Source organism: Carcharhinus amblyrhynchos, chromosome 16 (genome assembly GCF_965287045.1).
Source record: "Carcharhinus amblyrhynchos chromosome 16, sCarAmb.v2.hapA, whole genome shotgun sequence".
NCBI lineage: Eukaryota > Metazoa > Chordata > Chondrichthyes > Carcharhiniformes > Carcharhinidae > Carcharhinus > Carcharhinus amblyrhynchos.
Genome location: NC_137339.1, coordinates 515,502 through 541,732, shown reverse-complemented (window position 1 = coordinate 541,732; position 26,231 = coordinate 515,502). Strand labels below are relative to the sequence as shown.

General features: G+C 43.5%; 1 protein-coding gene across 2 annotated transcripts in view; it reads right to left on the bottom strand.

Annotated features, from left to right (window-relative positions):
* Positions 1-511: 511 nt before the first annotated feature.
* LOC145353766 (short transient receptor potential channel 4-associated protein-like) overlaps positions 512-26,231 on the bottom strand; it is a 113,239-nt gene continuing 87,519 nt past the window's right edge. For both annotated transcript variants that reach the window (XM_080204540.1, XM_080204541.1), the window contains exons 12-19: positions 22,387-22,488; positions 22,026-22,109; positions 17,251-17,341; positions 16,225-16,365; positions 12,016-12,127; positions 10,872-10,984; positions 5,043-5,249; positions 512-3,716 (exon numbers count right to left, since the gene is read on the bottom strand). In XM_080204540.1, coding sequence (XP_080060666.1) covers positions 3,579-3,716; positions 5,043-5,249; positions 10,872-10,984; positions 12,016-12,127; positions 16,225-16,365; positions 17,251-17,341; positions 22,026-22,109; positions 22,387-22,488 — 988 coding nt within the window. In that variant the 3' untranslated portion in view covers positions 512-3,578. The remainder of the gene's footprint in view (positions 3,717-5,042; positions 5,250-10,871; positions 10,985-12,015; positions 12,128-16,224; positions 16,366-17,250; positions 17,342-22,025; positions 22,110-22,386; positions 22,489-26,231) is intronic.

Genomic DNA, 26,231 nt, shown 5'->3' with positions numbered 1-26,231 from the left:
GTGCTGGAGCCTCAGCTTTTTACCATTTGTATAGATGATCTGGAGGAGGGAACCAAGTGTAGGGTGTCGAAATTTGCGGATGACACCAAGATTGGGGGAACGGCAAATTGTGCGGAGGGTGTGGAGAGTCTGCAAAAGGATCTAGATAGGCTGGGCGAATGGGCCAGGAAATGGCAAATGGAATTTAATGTTGGCAAGTGTGAGGTGGTCCACTTTGGTAGGAAGAATGGTAGGAAGGACTATTACTTACGGGGCGAAAAACTGCAGCAGGCGACGGTGCAGAGGGACCTCAGGGTCCTTGTGCATGAGTCGCAAAAACCCAGCTTGCAGGTGCAGCAGGCGGTCAGGAAGGCGAATGGGATGCTGGCCTTCATAGCGAAGGGGATTGAATATAAAAGTAGGGAGGTCTTGCTGCAGCTGTATAGGGCATTGGTGAGGCCGCAGCTGGAGTACTGTGTGCAGTTTTGGGCGCCGCACCTGCGCAAAGATATTTTGGCCTTGGAGGGAGTGCAGAGGAGGTTTACTGGTGGAGGCTGCCTCGCTAAATATTTTCAAGAAGCGGGTTGATGGGTTTTTGATAAGAGAGGGGATTAAGGGTTATGGGGAGAGGGCCGGAAAGTGGAACTGAGCCACGACAGATCAGCCATGATCTTGTTGAGTGGCGGGGCAGGCTCGAGGGGCCAGATGGCCTACTCCTGCTCCTATTTCTTATGTTCTTATTATTGGGTCATCTATAATCAAGATAGTCTGGTCACTTAACAGATGTAACAATGAGCTTCAATAGGTCAGGAAGGAGACAGGTATGTGTGGCTGCAGGCATGAATCTGCTATCGGCATCCAGACACCACAAACTCAAAACTCTTGCTACGATGAGGCAGAATCTGAATTGAGCATTTAGTTATTTGATTACCAAGCGACATTGACCCAACCGCTCTATAACCAACAGCCATTAGTTGGTCCAAGACTCTGAAGTTTGAACGCGGGGGCAAAATTGAGAATTGCTCAGCGTTAAACCTATATAGATTGTCAAGCTGAGGGGCTGAAATGAGATATAACCATTGCAGAATACATCCAGATGGGTGGTTATAAAAATACCCTTGGGAGCTGTCACACAGTGCAGACAGTAAGCAGCTGAGCAATACACCCCAGATCTGATTCCTTTCCAAGTTTCTGACTTCTGCTCACAAGGCACCAACTGAGTTAGGAACAGAAAGTCTGCAAGGTTCACTGTGTAAGTGCACTTGCGTGGAGGCTGTGACATTCACCTGTTTCAGAGACAGATGCAATTAAGATTCACACAATAGGTGATCACTCAGATGAGGCACTGGAGGTGATGAGGGACTATAGGATGAAGAATGCAAGCAGTGATGAAAATTGTCAGCAGAGGGCAGGAGGGAAGCACGTCCATATCCAAGGTTTAGTTGACACCTTTCCCCACAAACTCTTGGCATTAGCCAGATTGTTACAGTAAGATACTAAGAAAACACCAGATGTACAAGAGGCAGAAAGCACATTTTCAGCCTGGTCACTTCAGGGAGGGTGGTGATGTTGAAGATGACAAAGACGTCCAAGAGAAAAATGTCACTACTGCGGCAGTGCTTTATATAACCGTTCTCGACCATCTCTCCTCTGGGCTCTCCAAATTCTCGGAAGAAATGCCAATTATGGCCAGTGAAGGAACTTGATCAGAAATAATTCCAATAAATATTTTCTCACCTTCACAAACTTGTAACAAGTCGACAAACATCTCACCAGCTCAGACTCAAGTAATGTGCACACTAATTTGGTAAAAGTTCAGATAGGAACATAGGGAGTATTGGTTTGGGATTCAAAAATGTGTAAAAATATCAAAACGTGAAGATCAACTGCAAAATGGGAGAGCGGCTACGAGCCATGTCACACAGGAAAACTATTCTTACTGATGTACTGCACCTGGCTTAACACTTGGAATTATTTTGCAGCCTTGGCCAAGAATGAGATGACACCAGCTGGGGATTGAGATTCAGTCTCAGTATTAGATTTACTTGATGCACTGCAAGGTAGAAACTACAGGGAGAATCATGCTTCATCCAATACATTAACATTTTGCACCCACCTCATGCGAATAATGGTCTTTATTCATCAACTCAAACACCTCCATCACCATTGATAGACCTGCAATCAACAGTATTTTATCCTTATGTTCATTGATCATAAAACTCTCCTCAGTTAGACGTTTGGAAAGGTGAAATCTGTATTGGTTTGCCACTGTGCATGTGGACATTGCATAAACATCTCATGCCTTATACACTGACTGAAATAGTGTTATGATTTTGTCATTTGTGGTCATACTTTTTTTAAACTTCCATCATTTCTCCACAAAATTATAAACTGCACTAAGTCAGGCACATTAAATCATTATTTTACATTTATATACAGCCCAGTCATCTAGTCAAGTATAATTCTTTTACACAGTATGTGTGCCTCAATCAGCCTTCAGAAACAAACTCTCCTCACGGCTCTGGTTTTATTCTGAGCTTTACAGGCCAGGAAGACTTCCTTGCCAACCAGCAGCTGATCGTAACCAGCTTGGCTTCAGAACACAACAGGCAGAGGAAAAGGTTAACCCTCAATGCGTACAGCTGATCAGGAACACAACTTGGCTACTTTTCAAGTACCCTGCCTATAGTCTGCAAAAACTCACTGCAAAATATCAAGCTTGGATGAAGTGCTTAGGGATGACCAGCACCCACAGAACTGCGTCTAGTAAGCAGGCACCATTTTCAGGAAGGAAATAGGCAAGACAGAAAACTAAAGTTAAAGATGAAGAGGAGAAAAGCTCAATGAAAAACCATGCATTAGATCCTTTTACAAAATGGAAGCTTTCCAGACTTGCTCTACAAAAACCCAAAGGAATATTTAGAAGATTGTACAAGTCAAATTTTGGGAGTATTTAGCACACAGTATATATTATAAATTATGAGTATTTAATAAGCTGGACATGTTAGGCAAGTTTTAAGTTTGATCCTTGAAAGCAAATTCCCAAGAGAAACACCTAACTTCAATATGATGACAGCAAAAGTTTCAAAGTGTTCAAAATAAAACAATGCTGCAAATGAAATAAAACCTTTAAACTCAATATACACTGACATTGTGATTCCACTAAAGGTTGCTCTGTTAGCCATTGGCATCTTCACATAACCATGAATTGTCAATGAAAAGATGCCAAATGACACTTGGAAGTAAATAATTAAAACACCAAATTAGAATTGGACATTTAAAAAAAAAAAATTTAAAAGTGCTCCACAGTATCATTGACCAAAGGCAGTGCTGGCTCTCAGGCAGCTGTTCCTTTTGCACCCAGAAATGGAACACATTTCTTCTGCCCCCAGTAACAGGTTCAGACAACCCAAAAGGATGTTAATAAAGACAAAAAGGCATGGTTATAATAAAATCAGCTGCTCCAATCATCAACCAGCTCTTCCAATCTCCAGTCCAGGTGCAAACAAACATCAGACAATAAGGCTTGAATATCCATGGTCTTGGGCTTACTCTGAAGCTATATGGAACATTAGTCCACTTAGCCCACAAGCTGCACATTAGTCTTCACTGAAGTCTTTATCAATGTTCATGTACACTTCATCAATGTAGCTAATGATTGCACAAGGAGCAGTTTGATCAGGACATAGGAGCAGTGACACTGTCTCTTTCCAGTAACTGAAGCTAATGCAGGAGCTCTGTGGAAGAAGAGAATCAGGTTTAAAATCAAACTTGTAATAAGGAGGTCATTAAGTTTCTTCCTTCAGTCCCAAAGGAAGCAAGCAAAGTTGGGATATAGTTCCCAGGTTCGTACATTACCTCACCCAACTGACCATTCATCTCATGCATGAGGTGTTTTTTGTTGTAATGAAGGCAATTAGAGGCAGTCAATAAAGACATTTGAAATGATAATGCAATGAGACAACATGGCTGGGTAGCTAACGTACTGAGTGGACAAGAGATCAAGAACAATGAGAAAGATACAAGTTAACAGAGATTCAAGATTGCTTTTTAAAAAAAGTGTTAAAAGTCAAGAATGAGATCAAAGCGGAGACCATAGCAACAATTTGGTTTGACTGCTGTGTCAAGAAAGAGAATTTGGGAAGAGAACACATAGGATTAGGATACTGCTCATGATGGAATAACACCAACATGGACCTGGTTGGGATAAACAGCCCATCTACAGATAGGAATCCTTTGTAACAACTTTAGGACGGCACAGTAGCACAGTGGTTAGCACTGCTGCTTCACAGCTCCTGGGTTCGGTTCCTGGCTCAGGTCACTGTCTGTGTGGAGTTTGCACATTCTCCTCGTGTCTGCGTGGGTTTCCTCCAGTTTCCTCCCACAGTCCAAAGACATGCAGGTTAGGTTGATTGGTCATGCTAAGAAATTATCCCTTAGTGTCTAGGGATGTGTAAGTTAGAGGGATTAGTGGGTATAACGTGTGGGGATATGGGACTAGGGCCTGGGCAGGATTGTATTCGGTGCAGACTTGATGGGCCGAAGGGCCTCTTTCTGCACTGAAGGGTTCTATGGTTCAAACCCAGATAGCAAAAATCACCTAGTTATTCATTCATAGACCATGAAGGTCAGGCCTGGTTAAATCACGCTTCAGCACAAATACACACAGGCACTCTCCAGACCTGCTGAGAAGCTCATTATCCCATTCCAGCAAAGTTCAGTGTTCTCAGAATCCCTACAGTGCAGAAGAAACCATTCGGTCCATCAAGTCTTCTGAGACCTTAACCAGGTCCTCCTCCCTTATTCAGTGGGAAATGCGGAGCTCAGCACAAATGAACATTAAACTTTCCTTGGCACAAAGGGTTGACTATCAGATTCACCACTGAGTAACTCTATCCATCATTCCCCATTTCAAAGTTAACATTCCTCAAGGTAAACAGTTCACAGGGTAGCCATTAGTTTGCATTCTAAATTAATTTCACCTAGTTTATTAGAGCAAATTCAACTTGTATTTAAAATAATTGCAAAGCCTCAAGATTCATGCCTCAGTTATCCACACTCACATTCTCCAAGCACGTGCTATCCTTATCTTTGTTGAGGTAATGCTCTTGCCAGAAGCGCAGCAGGCTGTGGAAATTGTTGAGAAGGAAACCAGGATATTTCTCACAGAGCTCCTTCTCCTGCAGGGCGTTCAGGTAGAATGGCAGTTTGCCCTTGCGTCTTGCCAGCATCAAGATGACCAGGCTCGTATTCAGACAGCTAACATTTTCCTTTAACAGGACAAACACAATGTCAGTAAGGTGCATTAGCAGTCAACCTCTTTCCTCCTCTGACTCACCAACGTGTTAAATACAAGGCATTTAGTAGAGTAAATGGAACAGATTTGGCTGATACCCAGTATGAGTGATTGGTCCAACGAAACAAAAAAACCAAACTATATACAAATTCGAGGGGCCTGGATGAAATGGACTAGAGCAGGCGGCAGTGGCATTAGCACTGTGGTCAACGGGTGGAAGCATAGATTTAAAGTGATTGGTAGAAAGATTAGGAGTGGAAATGAAACTTTTTTTTGGAAAGGGGGTGTAGGGGTCTGCAACTCAATGCCCGAAAGGGTTGTAAAAATGGAAAGTCTCAACCCACATATCTGGGTGTGTACTTAACCTTCCAGGCTATAGACCAGGTGCTGCAAAGTGGGATTAGCCTGGGTGGCTCATTTTCCGGCCATGATGGGCCAAGTCACCCCTTTCTGTAAACTTTAGGAACATAGGAACAGGAGGCCATTCAGCCCAACGAGACTGCTTCAATATTCAATGAGATCATGACTGATCGACTTCAACACCTCTTTACGGCGCTATTCCTATATTCCTTTGAATCCAGAGATCTATTAAGTTCTGTCCAAAAAATGCTCAATGACTGGACTTCCAAGAGAATCTCAAATATCCATCACTTCCTTTCCTCGATTCGATCATATTTTTGCCTACATTGAAAGGATGTCACAGATAAGACCTCATGCAATAATTATGAACCAAGTATGCCATAAAAAAACTAGCTATACTTCATTCAACTAGGTTCAACTTCTCCAAAAGGTTTCTACAGTAACACTAATGCCACACAATAGAAGATTTTGTCAATTCACTGATTGCTTTTGGAACTTCAACACAGCACTCTGGGGAAGCTCAGTGATACAATGTGTGCCATTTCACACAGTTGAGTGCTGATAGAGTTTATTTGGAGTTTAGTTTTTTACCTCCTTCCTCAGGATTATCCTCACTGCTGGATCCAACTTGCTCATTGATTTTTAAAAAAATTCTCACAGGATGCGCGCATCACTGGACAAACCAGGATTTACTGCCCATCTCCAATTGCCCAAAAGTGATGGTGAGCTGCCTTTTTGAACTGCCCAACATTCCATGTGGTGTAAATATACCTAGTGCTGTTGGGAGAGAATTCCAGGTTTTACACCCAGCAACGGTGAAGGAACAGAGGTATATTTCCAAGTCAGGATGGTTGTTGGCTTGGAAGGGAATTTGCAGGTGGTGGTTTTCCCATCCATCTACTGCCCTTGTCCTTCTAGATGGTAGAGGTCACAGGTTTAGAGGGTGCTGCCATTGGGTTCTTGGTGAATTCCTACAGTGCATCTTGCAGATGGTACACAGCTGCCACTGTAGGTCGGTGGTGGATGTTGAAGGTGTGAATGGAACGCTAATCAAATGGGGCTGCTTTGTTCAGGATGGTGTCAAACTTCGTGAGTGCTGTTGGAGCTGCACCCATCCAGGCAAGTAGGTAATATTCCATCACACTCGTGACTTGTGCCTTGTAGATGGTGGACAGACTTTGGGGAATTAGGGAGCGAGTTACTTGGCACAATTCCCAGTCTGACCTGCTCCTATAGCCACTTTAATATGTGACTGGTCCAATTCAGTTTCTGGTCAATGGTAACCCCAAAGTTTGATATTAAGGGATATTGATGGGTGGCATGAAGAAGTGGTTGGATTCTCCGTTGTTAGAGATGGTCATTGCCTGCACTCATGTGGTACAAATATTATTTGCAATTTATCAGCCAAAGCTTTGCTGTCTCTGGATGTGGACTGCTTCACTATCCAATCAGCTGCGATTGGCACTGAACATTGCAATGACCATCCCCACTTTGATTATGATGGAGGAAAGGCTTTTGATGAGGCAGCTGGACCTCAAGACTACCCTGAAGAACTCCTGCAGTGACAACCTGGGACAAAGATGATTGACCTTCAACCACCTTGCTTAGTACTAAATGCAACTCCATTAGCAAGTTATTGCTGAGCAGGTGCTGCTTGATAGCACTGTTGATGACCCCTTCCATCACTTTACTGACGATGGAGTAGACCAATGGGGCAGTAATTGGCTGGATTGGATTTATCCTGTTTGTATACATGACATACCTGGGCAATTTTCCACATTGCTGGTTGATGCCAGCATTACACAAAGTAGCAGGGGTAGGTCATTTGGCCCTTCGAACCTGATCTGCCCATACATTTTAATAAATCCAATATCCTGCCTGCCTGCTCCCCACCACTCCCCCCTCCCCCAATATCCCTTTAGCCCCAAGAGCTATATTTTGTCTTGAAATCAGACATTTGGGCTTCAACTACTTTGTGGGAGTGAATTCCACACATTCGCCATTCTGAGTGAAGAAATTTCTCCTCACCTCTGTTCTAATGGGTTTATTCCTTACCCTCAAACTATGATCCCTAGTTCTGAATGCATCATTTCTGAATCTGCCCCTTTTAACCCTATTAGAATTTTATAAGTTTAGGTGATCCCCTTACTCTTCTAAACTCCAGTGAATATAATCCTAACCGACTTAATTTCTCATGTGACAGACCTGCCATCATAGGAATCAGCCTGGTAAACCTTCACTGTACTCCCTTTATAGCAAGGACATCCTTCCCAGATAAGGAGACCAAAACTGCACACAGTACTCCAGGCCTTACCAGCGCCCTATACAATTGCAGCAAAACATTGTCAAAAGCCTTCTGAAAGTCTAAGTGAACCACATCCACTGGTTCTCCTTGATCAACTCTACTAGTTACATCCTCAGAATTCCAAATGATTCATCAAGCATGATTTCCCCTTTGTAAACCCATACTGACTGTCTGATTATACCACTGCCTTCCAAATGCTGAGTTATGAAATCCTGAGTTATGAAATCCTGGACAAAAGATTCTAACAATTTTCCCAGTATCATTGTTAGGCTCACTGGTCTATAGTTGCAGCTGTACTGGAACAGTTTGGCTAAGGGTGCCAGTTCTGGAGCTTTAATACTATTGCTGAAATCTTGTTGGTGCCCATATCCTGTAAGTATCCAGTGCTTTCAGCTATTCATTATCATGTGGATCCAAAATGGGCTTAGTTTTGTAGGAGACAGTGTGACTGGAAGCCAGTGTTTAGCGGTGTTCTACAAGGATCTACACTGGGTCTCCTATTATTCATCATTTATATAAATGAGATGAGTATGTGGGGGGGGGGGGGGGGGGGGGGAAGGATTAGAATTAGTAACTTTGCAGAGATAACAGTTTGGGCAGGTGGTTAACAGTGAGGCGGAGTGTCTTGGATTATAAGAAGACAAACAGGATGGTCACATGGGCAGATAAGTGACAGATGGAATTTAACCAAGACGACTGAGGTGCAACACTTTAGAAGTAATAATTTGACAAGTGTTCAATGAACGGCAGGACATTAGGAAGTTGAGGATCAAAGGTACCCTGGCGTGTTTGTCCACAGATCACTGAAAGCAGAAGGGCACGTTAAGTGGAGTGGTGAAAAATGCATATGGGCCATTTTTTAATCATACATTACAAAAGCGAAGAAGTCATGTTGGACTTATATAGAACTTGGGGTAGTGTGCAGTTCTGTTTGCTATATTAAAGGAAGGATGCGAATGCACTTGAGGGGATGCAGAGGAGATCCACCAGGATGTTGTCTGGGATAGAACATTTAAGTTGGGTTGTTTTCGTTTAAGCAGACAAAACTGAGGGGCGATTGAGGCGTTCAAGATTATGAGGCATGGACAGGGTGGATTGGAAGCAGTTGTTGCTCTTAGCTGAATGGTCAGTCACAAAAGGGACACAAGTTCAAGGTAAGGGACAGGAGGTTTTTGGCAGTGGCGGTGAGGGAGGTGGGGGGGGTGGATTTTTTACCCAGATGGTGGTGATGGTCTAAAATGCACCGTCAGGGAGGGCAGTAGAGGCGGCTCCTCACATCCTTTAAGTGCCCGGGTGAACACGTGGACATGTCATAACATTCAAGGTTATTGACCAAGCTATTGAGAGGGTGCAGAGGAGATTTACAAGGATGTTGCCTGGATTGGGAGGCATGCCTTATGAAGATACGTTGACGGAGCTAGGTCTCTTCTCCCTGGAGAGACGGAGGTTGAGAGGCGACCTGATAGAGGTTTATAAAATGTTGAGGGGAAAAGGTAGGGTGGATTCTCGGAGGCTATTTCCCAGGGCTGAAACGGTCACTACGAGAGGACACAGGTTTAAGGTGCTGGGAAGCAAGTACAGAGGAGATGTTGGGGGTAAGTTTTTCACTCGGAGGGTGGTGAGTGAGTGGAATCGGCTGCCATCAGTGGTGGTAGAGGCGAGCTCGCTGGGGTCTTTTAAAAGACATCTGGATGAGTATATGGGATCTAATGGCATTGGAAGTTAGATAGTTCTATGGCTTGGTAGGCATAGATGTGATCGGCACAACTTGTGGGTCGAAGGGCCTGTTTGTGCTGTAGTGTTCTATGTTCTATGCTGGTTTAAGGAAGTAGGATTAAGTAGGTAGGTTAGGTGGTTCACACGTGTTGGTGCAGACTCAAGCCTCTTATGCACTATGATTCTGTAATTCTGTGAATCAAATTGACTGAAGACTGATCTGTGATGCCGGGGACTTCCAGAGGATCAACCAGTCAACACTTCTGGCTGAAGACGATTGATAGTAATGTTTTTAGGTTCCATTTAGACATTTCACTAAAACAAAATGGACAAATTTAGTGTATTTGAATCAATGTTCATTATGTTCTTCAATTTGTGATGCAATTTCTGGTTTTCCACATTATTCTACAGATGTGCAGACTCCCAAAGTTGCTGACAGGTTCAGAGGAGAAATGTTGGCAAATGCTGGTAGTTTAGCCATTGCAACCACTGCAAAATCTGGTCACCGTGTTTCAACCAGTGTTGCGTGTTAGACATCAACCTCCATTTCAGCTGTAACATTACAAATGAGATCAGTAGGCACTTGAGCGGTGTACAATAGGGATTTTTGCCACTCCCTTTCACCCCAACAATTTCGCTTTCTTGGACGATGACACGGTCCAAACTGAATTACATCACCAGGTAATGCTGAGTCATAATTTACAACGGAATTTCAGGTTTTCCTTAATTCAAGTGGAACCCAATCCAGCACTGGCAATCCTCCTCCCAATGTTGATAAAAATCTGTGCACATATCAATTACCAAACATAGATTAAAATAGCCCATCACCTTTGAAGTTAGCCCTATGAAAAAATATTTTCAGCATATGTTCAACGTTCAAACACAGGCCAAATTCCCATGGAGCTGCTCGTGCTAAACCATAGAATGTAGTTTTTACAAGACAGGAACATTATACCATAAAAACAGAATGCAGACACATCTCCTTAACATTAGGTGTGACTGTTTTGGATTCTTGAGCAGATAGCAGCTGGGTTAGAGTCAGGGTCTAGGACGAGAGGTAGAGATTAAACTCCACATTAGAACCCTGGCTTACTTCAGATGACAGGAATAAAGAATTTGGAACTGTGAGATATCAATATATGTTGGAGTGTAAAAGCTGGAACAAACATTAAGTTTAGACAAAATGTAAATATTTCATAGAAGAATTTGACTTACTTGTGTCAGTGTCTGCACTTGAATAATATTAATTAGCCGGAAAAGGAACGAGAGTCGATTTTCCACACGGGAGATGTAGGACAGTAGACAGCATTGGGAAATCACTTCTGCAACTAAGTAGAATGCACAGTGGTCAGAACGACAGAGGATAGCCACCCTTCCTCAGAGGTCAGTGCAGAAATTATGAACCATACGATTGCACAAATCTTGCTCAAAAACATGCACAACTGGAGGAGTTTTACCAGCTCAGTGCAAACAGCTAAATTGCAGATGACACCACAGGCTACTGAAATTAGAGTCAGCCAAAGGTCCATGAACTACCCCAACTCAACATTTTAGTCACGTGCAGCAAACCTGCTATCATGTGCACTGGAGTCTACTCTGGGACAGCTAATGCGAGCTAAACTGGGGATCTAACTCACCAGAGGGAGAATGTTGGATTATTCCAATCTTTCAGATAGGAAGTCAAGATCCCCATTAAAAGCTTCTGGCAACGTCTCCCATAAAAACCATCTCAAGGATCACCAATTACAGGATGGATCAGGATGGGATGGTTGGATTCACTTACTTGTCAGTGCATTGCTGTAATATAGCATGAATGCTGCCTGCCACTTGTCAGCCTAAACCTGGATGTTATCTCTCTCATGTGGTAGACAGACAGTGTCTCACAACAGAGTTCTGAATAGAGTTGAATGTGGTAGGATCATCATTCTTAATCTTATGGAGGGAAGGTCATTGAAGAAGCAGCTAAAGATGGTAGTAGGGCATTCCCTTGAGGAGCTCCTGCACTGATGTCCTGGGACTACAACAAATGGTCTCCAATAACCATTTTCTTCTTGACACCAGGTACGGGAGGGTTTGTTGCTTGATCCCATTCACCAATTTCTTCGACTCTGACACTAAGGGCATTTACTCTCACTTTTGAGATTTACTCTGCATGTCATGTTTTTCCTGACCATTGGCTGATAAAGTGGCTTTTATAATAATAAACTTAAAAAATTGTGCCTTCAGATTTGTAGGATATCGAAAAGCTTATATTTTGGCATGCTTCTTTCAAGGGCAGGAAGAGACAAAATGAACTGTTATATTGAATTATTTCAACTTGCCCACTGTTTATAGAAGGACAACTTAATTTTCATTCTACCTTTTACAGCGTCTGTTTGGCTCTCAAATCGGTCCAAAGACAACACAATGCAGCGAACTAGCATGTTGGAATCAACTAAAGAACTGTTGATCTGATTCAAAAATATCTGAAACTGAATAAAACAGACAGCATCACAATTTGCTGCATTTTGAAGGTTATCAAGTATGAAATCAAGTTACTAGTTTGAAATAGATCAAAATATACACTGCTTGTTAAATTGAGAACGAGATTTGGCCTTTCTCAGTAACTGTCAGAGGCTGTCATGGCCAAGTTGTTTCAGATTATTACTTCCATCCACGTGAAAAAGTAGGGTACATTTACTTTAGAAACTAGAAGCTAGATTTGGCCTTTTGAGCCTGTTTTGCCATTATGATCATGGCTGACCAAACATCTTGATCTCTTCCCCACACCCGCATATCCCATAATCCCGTTAGCCCCAAGAGCTGTATCTAACTGCTTCTTGAAATCAATCAAGATTTTGGCCTCAACTACATTCTGTGATTGTGAATTCCACAAATTTACCACGCTCAGTGAAGAAATTTCTCCTCACCTCAGTTCCAAAAGGTTTACCCGTTATCCTCAAACTACGTCCCCTAGCTCTGGAATCCCCCACCATTGGGAACATTCTTTCTGAATCTATCCTGCCTAATCCTGTTAGAATTTTTTAAAATTTCTAGGAGATCCCCTCTCACTCTTCTAACCTCCTGTGAATACAATCCTCACCAACTTAAGTCTCTCTTCATATGACAGATCTGCCATCCCAGAATCAGCCCAGTAAACCTTCGCTGTACTCTCTATAGCAAGGGCATCCTTCCTCAGATTAGGACACCAAGACTGCACAAAATATTCCAGGTGTGGACTCACCAACATCGTATACAACTGCAGCAAAACATCCCTATCCCCATACTAAAATCCTCTTGCTATGAAGGCCAACATTCCATTTGCCTTCTTTACCTCCTGCTGTATCTGCATGCTTACTCTCAGCGACTGATGCACGAAGATGCCAAGGTCTTGTTGAGCATCCACCTCTCTCAATTTATGCCCTTTTAAGGAATAATGTCTTCCGATTATTGCTACCAAAATGGATAACCTCACGTTTATCCGCATTATACTGCATCTGCCATTCCCCCTCTCACAGCATGTCCAAATCACACTGAAGCATCTCTGTATCCTCCTCACAGCCCACCTTCCCACCCAACTTTGTACCATCTGCAAATTTGGAGATAATACATTCAGTTCCCTCTTCCAAATCATTAATATATAATGTGAACAGTTGGGGTCCCAGCACAGATCTCTACAGAACTCCGCTAGTCACTGATAGCCAATCAGAAAAAGACCCACTTATGCCAACTCTTTGCTTCCTAGAAAAATCACAATTTTCCAGCATAGAAACAGACTTTTTAACCCATATACTGTATTATTCCTCTCCATCTTACTCCACACATTCCTCAATATTCTTTAACCTTTCATGTTCATATAGGTTGCATTAGTAAGTTTACAAGGAAGATTGTAGAATTGTAAATCACAAGACAAAGCTGGCAGACTTTGTTTAAAAGAATGCAATCACCTAACAAGTTCAATTTCAGGACTTAATAACATGGCTCTGATTGGGGACAGTCAAAAAGGAAATTTTCTCCTCCACCTCAGACACTTACTAGTCCTGGGGCTATTTCCTGTCAACCACTGAAAAATTCTGGAGCTGGGTGGGATGGGTTAGTAAATTTGCTGATGACACCAAGATTGGTGGAGTAGCGGATGAGGTGGAGGGCTCCTGTAGGCTGCAAAGAGACACTGATAAGATGTAGAGCTGGGCCAAAAAGTGACAGATGGAGTTTAACCCTGTTAACCCTGCCAACTGTACACAACTCTGGTGCGGCCGCACTTGGAGTACTGTGTGCAGTTCTGGTCCCCACATTACAGGAACGATGTGGAGGCTTTGGAGAGGGTGCAGAGGAGGTTTACCAGGATGTTGCCTGGTATGGAGGGGAGGTCCTATGAGGAAAGACTGAGGGATTTGGGGTTGTTTTCGCTAGAAAGGCAGCGGCTAAGAGGGGATCTTATTGAAACATATAAGATGATTAGAGGTTTAGATAGGGTGGACAGTGATAGCCTTTTCCCTCGGATGGAGAAAGCTAGCACGAGGGGGCATGGCTTTAAATTGAGGGGGGGTAGTTATAGGACGGATGTCAGGGGTAGGTTCTTTACCCAGAGGGTGGTGAGGGATTGGAATGCTCTGCCTGCTGCGGTTGTAAATGCGCCTAGTTTGGGGGCGTTTAAGAGATCCGTGGATAGGTTTATGGACGAAAAGGGATTGGTTTAGATTAGTGGGTCATTGTTTTTTAACTGGTCGGCGCAACATCGTGGGCCGAAGGCCCTGTTCTGCGCTGTAATGTTCTATGTTCTAAGTGTGAGGTGATTCATTTTGGTAAGACAAACTTGAATGCGGATTACAGGGTCAACGGCAGGGTTCTGAGGAACGTGGAGGAACAGAGAGATCTTGGGGTTCATATCCACAGATCTCTGAAGGTTGCCACTCAAGTGGATAGACCTGTGAAGGCTTATAGTGTGTTAGTGTTTATTAACAGGGGGTTTGAGTTTAACAACTGTGGGGTTATGCTGCAATGACACAGGACCTTGGGTAAGACCACATTTGGAATATTTGTGCAGTTCTGGTCACCTCACTATAAAAGGAGGATGTGGAAGCATTGGAGAGTGCAGAAGAAATTTACCAGGATGCTACCTGGTTTGGAGGGCAAGTCTTATGAGGAAAGGCTGAGGGAGCTGGAGCTTTTCTCTTTAGAGCAGAGGAAGATGATAGGTGACTTAATAGAAGTTTATAAGATGACGAGGGGGACAGAGTGGACGTTCAGAGACTATTTCCTCGCGTGGATGTAGCTGTTACTAGGGAGCATATCTATAAGGTTCACGGTGGGATATATAGGAGGGATGTCCGAGGTAGGTTCTTTACTCAGAGTGGTTGGGGTGTGGAATGCACTGCCTGCTGTGATAGTGGAGTCAGACACTTTAGGAACTTTCAAGCAGTTATTGGATAGGCACATGGAGCACACCAGAATGATAGGAAGTGGAATATTCATTCTTGATCATGGGTTTGGACATAGCTCGGCACAACATAGAGGGCTGAAGGGCCTGTACTGTGCTGTACTGTTCTATGTTCAGTTGTGTTTGGCCACGAAGCTTAAAGAGCAATGGCAAGAATTCACCAACAGGAGTTCTTGTCTTCTGGGGCATGTACCTGGAAAGCAACAACACTGTTTCTTGCTACAGAACACACACTCTTTCATGGGGCAGCATGGTGGCACAGTGGTTAGCATTGCTGCCTCACAGCACCAGGGCTGTCTGTTGAATTCTTGGCTTGGGTCACTGTAGAGTTTGCACATTCTCCTTGTGTCCACGTGGGTTTCCTCTGGGTACTCTGGTTTTCTCCCACAGTCCAAAGACGTGCAGGTTAGGTCAATTGGCCACGCTAAATTCTCCCTCAACAGACCCGAACAAGTGCTGGAGTGTGATGACTAGGGGATTTTCACAGCAAGTTCATTTCAATCTGAATGTAAGTCTACTTGTGATACTAATAAACAAACTTAACTGGACTTTGAACACAATCTTAAAAATAATTCCCAGCATCCAGCAGAGTCAGGGTGAATAGCAGGAAAAATTCCAAGCCAGAGATTGAGGCTTCTGATTGGAGGTCACAAAGCCCACTCCAGACTGTGGGGTGGTTCAGCTAGGGAGGGCAGAAGGAAGAATGAGATACGGCAGCAACATGGGGAACAAACGCAGCATTTTGGTAGCATCCAGCGTACAACCAGCAGCTAGTTTAAATGAAGAAATCTATTTAGTCATCCGCCAACTTCCTTAATGATTTTGCTGATTCATTCTTTGGATGTGGGCAGTGCTGGCTGGACTGGCATTTTTTTCAACTAGGTGATTTGCTGGACCAATTCAGATAAGACAGAGCCAACCACAAGTGTCTCATACAGACTCAGACTGGAAAACAGTGACAGGTTTGCTTTTCTAAAGGGCAACAGCGAATCCTCAGGTTTTTCCAGCAATCAGCTGTGGTCACTTTTACCCACTGGTGAAATATAAGCATCTTTCAAAATCCTTAACGCAAAATCTTGCAATACAAACAAATACAATAAGTAGATGCTAATTTGCAGATCAAGCTCTGCCGTTCACTGTACAACTCACCTTCTCTTCTGTGTTTACATACTTATTAAATCTCTTGAAGGCATCAATATTGAATTTCATCAGCTCACCCAAAAGGTCAAAATAACTCTGCAACACATCCCTCGATTTACACTCGCTGTCGATGATGCAGAAAAGAATGTGCTGCAAATACAAACATAAAAGACTCAACTCTCTTTGAAATAGCCACTGACTTCGGGCCCTGACTGCCATCACATTACTCTTCTGAATTTCTGCATTCTGAACATTGACACACTACTTTTCAAAGATATTTTCCCCCAAAGTCTTTCATTAAATTTCAGGTTCCAAATTATATTGAAATACAAAAACAACTTGAGATTGGATTCTCTAGTTAGATATTGCCTTTTCATCTCTGGGCTGAGAGCTCATCAGCAGGAGTTGGTGTGATGAAGGACTGCTTTTATTGAGTTCACAGAGGGCCTAACCCACTTGAACTGAGAACGCTGCAGCTTTAATCTTGTTCCATTCACGTGCGTCACAACTAAGCTTCAGCTTGTGTAGTACAAGAAGCAAGTTTGGGAATGGTGGGAACAGGGTTTAATGAGCGAGCTCAACCACGTAATAACTCTCCTATACTCAACTCAGTCGCCAACGCTGGCATTGTTTGCTAAAGTTGAAAAAAATTCTTTTCCCCTGCAATAATTTCAAAATTAAGCAAAATAAAAATGTAAAATGAGAAGGGTTTGTCTTCCCACCCTAACCCCCTCAAAAGCAGCAAGTCCCGAGCCCCCAAAAAAAAAGCTGCAAGCATTTTCATACCCTGGAGAGTTGCCTGGCCACCTGTCAGCAGCAGACATACATGTTTCTGCAGGACAGGAGTGAGCAGCAAGACAACCCACTTACCTGGAGGCAAGAGCCCTCCCCCCACACCAACCTGCTCAACACCACCCCCCATATTCAACAGCAAATCACTCCCATCCACACCCAGGGTAAAGCCATCCTGTCCCCCAAACAGCTGTTTAGCTTGACTATTTAACCAATGTTTCCCTTCGATTAAACACAGTTTACCTCCAGCAGGCCCCGTTTCAGAAGAAACATCTGGTCAGCATAAGAAGTCACTCCTCGTAGAAAACTCTCAACTGCTCTTGCCTGCCAGAATCTGCCAAGAATGAGACAGAAATTATGGCAATTCAACTAGCTCAAACTATTTTCTGCCTTCCTTTTTGTTTTAAAAATGCCTTCATGTCATTGTAACCATTAATCACATGCGCACTTTAGAAACATAGAAAAACTACAGCTCAAACATGCCCTTCGGCCCACAAGTTGCACCTAGCGTGTCCCTAGCTACTAGGCTTACCTATAACCCTCTATCTTACTAAGTTTCATGTACTTATCCAAAAGTCTCTTAAGACCCTATCGAATCCGCCTCCACAACTGCTGGCAGCCGATTCCATGTAACCACCACCCTGAGTGAAAAACTTAACCCGACATCTCCTCTGTACCTACTCCCCAGCACCCTAAACCTGTGTCCTCTTATGGCAACCATTTCTGCCCTGGGAAAAAGCCTCTGAGAATCCACTCAATCAATACTTCTCAACATCTTATACACCTATCAGCTCACCCCTCATCCTTCGTCTCCCCAAGGAGAAAAGACCAAGTTCTCTCAACCTATCCTCATAAGGCATGCCACCCAATCCAGGCAACATCCTTGTAAATCTCCCTTTCTATGGCTTCCACATCCTTTCTGTAATGAGGCAACCAGAACTGAGCACAATACTCCAAATGGGGTCTGACCAGAGTCTTATACAGCTGCAACATTATCCCCCGACGCCTAAACTCAATTCCTCGATTGATGAAGGCCAGTACATCATGTGCCTCAACCACAGCCTCTACCTGCGGAGCTGCTTTGAGCGTCCTATGAACCCAGACCCCAAGATCCTTCTGATCTTCCACACTGCCAAGGGTCTTACCCTTAATATTATAATATGTTATCCTATTTGACCTGCCAAAATGAACCACCACACACTTATCTGGGTTGAAGTCCATCTGCCACTTCTCCGCTCAGTCTTGCATCCTATCAATGTCCCGTTGCAACTTCTGACATCCCTCTACACTATCCACAACAATTCCAACCTGTGTGTCATCAGCAAACTTACCAACCCATCCCTCCACTTCCTCATCTAGGTCATTTTTAAAAATCACAAACAGCAAGGGTCCCAGAACAGATTCCTGGGGCACTCTACTGGTGACTGACCTCCATGCAGAAGACCCATCTACAACCACTCCTTGCCTTCTGAGGGCAAGCCAGTTCTGAATCCACAAAGCAATGTCCCCTTGGACCCCATGCCCCCTCACTTTCTCAGTAAGCCTTGCATGGGGCACCTTATCAAACACATTGCCGAAGGCCACATAAACTACATCTACTACTCTCCCTTCATCAGTGTGTTTAGAGACATTCTCAAAAAATTCAACCACGCTCGTAAGGCATGATCTGCCTTCGACAAAGCCATGCTGACTATTTTTGAGCGTACTATACCTCTCCAAATGTTCATAAATCCTGCCTCTCAGGATCTTCTCCATCAGCTTACCAACCACTAAGGTTAGACTCGCTGGTCTATAATTTCCTGGGCTCTCTTTTCTCCCTTTCTTGAATAAAGGGACCACATCCACAATCCTCCAGAACCTCTCCTGTCTCCATTGATGACACAAAAATCATCGCCAGAGGCTCTGCAATCTCTTCCTTCGCCTCCCACAGTAACCTGGGGTACATACCAGTCTCAGCAACTTATAAGAACATAACATAAGAACATAAGAAATAGGAGCAGGAGTAGGCCATCTAGCCCTTCGAGCCTGCCCCGCCATTCAATAAGATCATGGCTGATCTGTTGTGGCTCAGTTCCACTTTCCCGCCCTCTCCCCATAACCCTTAATCCCCTCTCTTATCAAGAACCCATCAACCCGCTTCTTAAAAATATTTAGCGAGGCAGCCTCCACCACTTCAACGGGCAGAGAATTCCAGAGATTCACCACCCTTTGAGTGAAGAAGTTCCTCAACTCCGTTCTAAACCGCCTCCCCTTTATCTTGAGGCTGTGCCCCCTAGTCCTACTGTCTTTTTTGAGCGGCAAGAGTCTCTCCACCTCTATCCTATCCATCCCATTCATCATCTTATACGTCTCAATGAGATCTCCCCTCATTCTTCTAAACTCTAACGAGTACAAGCCTAGTTTATTCAGCCTCTCCTCATAGCTCAATCCCCTCAACTCCGGTATCAGCCTAGTAAACCTCCTCTGCACTCCCTCCAGGGCCTTATCTAACTTGATGCTTTACAAAAGCTCCAACACATCCTCTTTCTTAATGTCTACATGCTCGAGCTTTTCAGTCGCTGCAAGTCTACACTACAACCAAGATTCTTTTCCACTGTGAATACTGAAGTAAAGTATTCATTGAGTACCTCTACCAGTTCTATACAAACCTTCCCACCGTCACACTTGATAGGTCCTACTCCTTCACGTCTTATCCTCTTGCTCTTCACATACTTGCAGAATGCCTTGGGGTTTTCCTTAATCCTGCCTGCCAAAGCCTTCTCGTGACCCCTTCTGGCTCTCCTAATTTCCTTAAGCTCCTTCCTACTAGCTGTATACTGTTCTAGATCTCTAACATTACCTAGCTCCCTGAACCTTTTGTAAGCCTTTTCTTCTTGACTAAATTCATTAGCTTTCATGCACCACGGTTCCTGTAACCTACCATAACTTCCCCGTCTCATTGGAACATTGCTATGCAGAACTCCAGACAAATATTCCTTGAAAATTTGCCATATTTCTTCTATACATTTCCCTGAGAAAACCTCTTTCCAATTTAAACCTCCAACTTCCTGCCTGACAGCCTCAATTCTCTTTACTCCAAATAACCACTTTCCTAGCTTGTCTGATCCCATCTCTCTCCAACATTAATGTAAAGGAGATAGAGTTATGATCACTATCCCCAAAATGCTCTCCCACAGAGACCTGAGACCTGTCCAGGTCCATTTCCCAATACCAAATCAAGTACAGCCTCTCCTCTTGTAGGCTTATCCACATACTGTGTCAAGGAACCCTCCTGAACACATCTAACAAACTCCTCCCCATCTAAACCACTTACCCTAGGGAGATTCCAAATGATACTTGGGAAATTAAAATCTCCCATCATGACAACTGTTATTATTACATCTTTCCACGATCTCTTTCCCTACCTGCTCCTTAACTTCCCTGTTACTATTGGGCGGCCATAGAAAACAAGTTAATGACCCCTTCCTGTTTCCAACTTCCACCCACGAGACACCGTAGACAATCCCTCCATGGCATCCATCTTCTCTACAGCCGTGACACACTCTGATCAACAGTGCTGCTTCCCCCATTTTCTTTTTTTTAAAAAAGATGAAATTGACTCTTAATTGGAAAATAATCAGTACGTAAAACATACAAAGCATTTCAACTTTAAATTCGTTATTTACACAATATCTGAATACATAAAATGTACAATTGATGGTAACAAGACAAATATATTGGTAGAAACACCATTAGCAGAACATTGCTCAGTAAGTTAGGTGAGATCTCTAACATGTTAGTGTAATTTATAAAGATGATGTTTAAAAAATGTCCTCGCCTGCACATTCAAAATATGCGCCTTTCGCATTGAAAGGTTTTTTTTAAGTTACCTACAAGTGATTAAGGAGAGGATAGAAAAGTATAACACAATTAAACAAACTAAAGACTCACAACAACCCCACTGAATTGCAGCCCAGAAGTCTAAACACCAAAACTTATTCTATAAAATATACATGCAGCACAAGCTAAATGCACAAATTATATTTCATAGGTTTTTTTTTTAAGAATTAAATTCACAATCCTGCTACAGAAAATTCAGGGTTGTTGTTGTGTGCAAAAATCCAAGGAAGGAAGAACTTGCAATCCAAAAGGACAGTATAGGCAACGTTCAAAGTCTGAGAGTAGTTTCAAATGAGGGGAAAATTAAAATGTTAGGAAAATGTCTTTTTTGTTTGAAGCTGGAAATCATTCATCTGATGCATTTTTTAAAACAAAATTGATGTATCACATCAAACGTTGCAGCATGCAATGACATGGAGGGCAGAAGCACACTTTTCCACATATTACAATTAAAAATTTCTTTGTAACTTTATTAGTTTAAAATATTACTTGCACCAATGCTGCTCCCAAACCTTGGATTTGCAACACCACAATGTTACCTCGGTTATAACAAAACAACTCAGTAAAGTATGGATTGAGGCCATCACGACCATAACTACAAGTCAGAGAGTTAGCGTAATCTCAACCAAATGCACATTCTACGATAAACACAACGCAACCTTGATTCTCCAATCCAAACCTATCCTAAATCACATCCTTGACATGAACTGGTATTAGATTGCTTATGGACCAGCAACTCATACCAAATGACATTTAGGTCCACTCATTTTGCATCATTCTCTACTCCTGTAGCTGATGCTCAGATGAGGCTTACTGCGTATTAAGCTTTAAAGTATGCACATCTTCCTGGATAGATTAGGAAAGCTCAAAATTGGTCAGGATCTAAGTCTGGATCTCCAAAGGGTGATTAAAGCGATGGTGCTGTGTACCCTTGCTGATTAAAAAGCCAGGAATAGTTCCATAAGACTCGAAGCTAGCTCGTGCCATTCCCATTTTCAAACAAAAAGGACAAATCCAAATCAGAGACAACCTGGCATCCATTATTGGGAACATGCTGGAAGGGATTGCAAGTGGAAAGGATTAGAAAAATCATATTGAACAGCTTTTTGGGCATTGTGGGGAGAGGACAGAAAACCTACCTGAAAGAAGATTCTGCAGGTTCCTTCTTCATCACCTGTAATAACCTTGTAAGGAGTCCTTTCTTCCCATCACAAATCAGAGTTCTAGGAAAGCACAAATATGATTTATACTAATTGTTGACAAAAAAAATTTACTTCGGTTTTGGGGAGCAGTATGCTCACATTATAGAATTCTAAGAGCATTGATGGATGTGTCTTCCGACTCTCAGCACCAGACATGTTAATCCTCGCATACATGCGAAATAACATTGCATTTTTATTTTAAAATAAGAGCATATTTCTCCACAGAATCAGTATTATGGCAGCATTAATGACTGTGTAAGGACCACAGTGGTCTTAATGTACATAATGGTCAGCTTACCTGTCAGTATTCACAACTGCTTCGACCTCAGGAATATTAGCTTTGAGTGAGATTGCACCAAGTTCATTCAACTCCTGACTGTTCAATAATAGATACCTATTCCTGAAAACCCAAAAACAACTGTTGTCACATGAAAGAAGAAATGCTCGGAAATTAAACCACTTGATTGATTTTGTCTATTAGAACATAGAACACTACAGCACAAACAGGCCCTTCGGCCCACGAGTTGCGCCGATCACATCAACACCTACCAATCTATAGACCTATCTATAACCCCCAATCCCATTAAACCCCATATACTCATCCAGAAGTCTTTTAAAAGACCCCAGCGAGTTCGCCTCCACCACCACTGACAGCAGCCGATTCCATTCACTCACCACCCTGAGTGAAAAACTTACCCCTAACATCACTTCTGTACTTTCCTCCCCGCACCTTAAACCTGTGTCCTCTCGTAGCGACCATTTCAACCCAGGGAAATAGCCTCTGAGAATCCACCCTATCTATTCCTCTCAACATTTTATAAACTTCTATCAGGTCGCCTCTCAACCTTCGTCTCTCCAGGGAAAAGAGTCCCAGCTCCCTCAACCTAACTTCATAAGGCATGCCTCCCAGTCCAGGCAACATCCTTGTAAATCTCCTCTGCACCCTTTCAATAGCTTCTACGTCCTTCCTATAGTGAGGCGACCAGAACTGCGCACAGTACTCCAAATGAGGCCTGACAAGGGTCTTGTAAAGTTGCAGCATTACCTCCCGATTCCTAAACTCAATCCCTCGATTAATGAAGGCCAGTACACCATACGCCTTCTTGACCACATCCTCCACCTGCGAGGCCGATTTAAGAGTCCTGTGGACCCGGACCCCAAGATCTTTCTGCTCTTCAACACTACTAAGACTCCTGCCCTTGATAGTGTACTCGTTCATCCCACTGGTTCTGCCAAAATGGACGACTACACATTTATCCGCGTTGAAGTCCATCTGCCACTTCTCCGCCCAGTCCTGCATCCTATTTACGTCCTGCTGCAACTTTTGACATCTTTCCAGACCATCCACAACACCACCGACCTTCGTGTCATCAGCGAACTTACTTACCCATCCCTCCACTTCCTCATCTAGGTCATTTATGAAAATGACAAACAGCAAGGGTCCTAGAACAGATCCCTGGGGCACTCCACTGGTGACTGACCTCCATGCCGAAAAAGACCCATCCACAACCACTCTCTGCCTTCTGCAGGCAAGCCAGTTCTGGATCCACAAGACCAAAGGCCCTTGGATCCCATGCCCTCTCACCTTCTCAAGAAGTCTTGCATGGGGGACCTTATCAAACGCCTTGCTGAAGTCTATGTACACCACGTCCACTGCACTTCCTTTGTCAATGTGTTCAGTCACATTATCGAAGAACTCAACTAGGCTCGTAAGGCACGAGCTGCCCTTGACAAAACCATGCTGACTATTTCTGATCATGTCAAACCTCTCCAAATGCTTGTAAATCTTGTCCCTCAGAAGCCTCTCCATCAGCTTACCAACCACTGAGGTCAGACTCATCGGTCGGTAATTTCCCGGGCTCTGTTCCCTTTCTTGAAAATAGGAACTACATCCGCAATCCTCCAATCTTCCGGAACCTCTCCCGTCTCCATTGACGACGCAAAGATCATTGCCAGGGGCTCTGCAATCACTTCCCACAGTATCCTGGGGTACATCCCATCTCGTCCCGGCGACTTATCTATCTTGATAGAATTCAAAAGTTCTAACACATCCTCCTCCTTAATATCCACATACTCAATCTTTTCCATCTGCTGCAAATCCGTAGCAAAATCTCCCAGATCAGTTTCCACTGTGAATACTGAGGCAAAATACTCATTAAGCACCTCTGCCACTTCTTCTGGTTCCACACAGACCTTTCCCCCTTCACCTTTTATAGGTCATAGAACATAGAACATTACAGCGCAGAACAGGCCCTTCAGCCCACGATGTTGCACCGACCAGTTAAAAAAAAACAATGACCCACTAACCTAAACCAATCCCTTTTCGTCCATAAACCTATCCACGGATCTCAAACGCCCCCAAACTAGGCGCATTTACAACCGCAGCAGGCAGGGCATTCCAATCCCTCACCACCCTCTGGGTAAAGAACCTACCCCTGACATCCGTCCTATAACTACCCCCCCTTAATTTAAAGCCATGCCCCCTCGTGCTAGCTTTCTCCATCCGAGGAAAAAGGCTATAACTGTCCACCCTATCTAAACCTCTAATCATCTTATATGTTTCAATAAGATCCCCTCTTAGCCGCCTTCTTTCTAGCGAAAACAAGCCCAAATCCCTCAGTCTCTCCTCATAGGACCTCCCCTCCATACCAGACAACATCCTGGTAAACCTCCTCTGCACCCTCTCCAAAGCCTCCACATCCTTCCTGTAATGTGGGGACCAGAACTGCACACAGTACTCCAAGTGCAGCCGCACCAGAGTTGTGTACAGTTGCAACATGACGCTGCGACTCCTAAATTCAATCCCCCTACCAATAAACGCCAAGACACCGTATGCCTTCTTAACAACCTTATCTACTTGATTCCCAACTTTCAGGGATCTATGTACACATACACCTAGATCCCTCTGTTCATCCACACTATTCAAAGTCCTCCCGTTAGCCCTATACTCAACACATCTGTTATTCCTACCAAAGTGAATTACCTCACACTTCTCCGCATTAAACTCCATCCACCACCTCTGGGCCCAGCTCTGCAACCTGTCTAAGTCTCCCTGCAAACTATGACACCCTTCCTCACAATCTACCACACCTCTGACTTTGGTGTCAGCAGCAAATTTACTAATCCACCCAACTATACCCTCATCCAGATCATTAATAAAAACTACAAACAGCAGTGGCCCCAAAACAGATCCGAGGCACACCACTTGTAACCGAACTCCATGACGAATATTTACCATCAACCACCACCCTCTGTCTCCTATCTGCTAGCCAATTCCTGATCCAATTTCCTAGACTACCCTCAATCCCATACATCTGCATTTTCTGCAGAAGCCTACCATGGTGGACCTTATCAAACGCCTTACTAAAATCCATATATACCACGTCAACTGCCTTACCCCCATCCACCTCTTTGGTCACTTTCTCAAAAAACTCAATAAGATTAGTAAGGCACGACCTACCAGCTACAAAACCATGCTATCTCCAATCAATTCATTACTCTCCAAATAACTATAAATCCTATCCCTAATAATTTTTTCTAAAACCTTGCCCACAACAGAAGAAAGACTCACCGGTCTATAATTCCCGGGGAAGTCTCTGTTCCCCTTCTTAAACAATGGGACAACATTCGCTATCCTCCAATCTTCCGGTACTATACCAGAGACCAACGACGACCTGAAGATCAGAGCCAGAGGCTCTGCAATCATCTCTCTTGCCTCCCAGAGAATCCTAGGGTAAATCCCATCCGGACCAGGGGACTTATCTATTTTCAAACCCTCAAGAATATCCAGCACATCCCCCTTATCAACTGCAATATTGTCTATTTTACACCCCTGCAACCCAGTGTCCTCCTCAGCTATATTCATGTCCCCCTGCGTGAACACCGAAGAGAAATATTGGTTCAATGCCTCTCCAATCTCTTCCGGTTCCACACACAACTTCCCTCTGCTGTCTGTAACTGGCCCTAATCTTGCCCTAACCAACCTTCTGTTCTTGACATATCTATAGAACGCCTTAGGATTCTCCTTAATCCTATCAGCCAAAGTCTTCTCATGTCCTCTTTTAGCCCTTCTTAACTCACTCTTCAACTCCCTCCTAGCCAATCTAAAGCTTTCTAGTGCACTACCTGAGCCCTCAAGTCTCA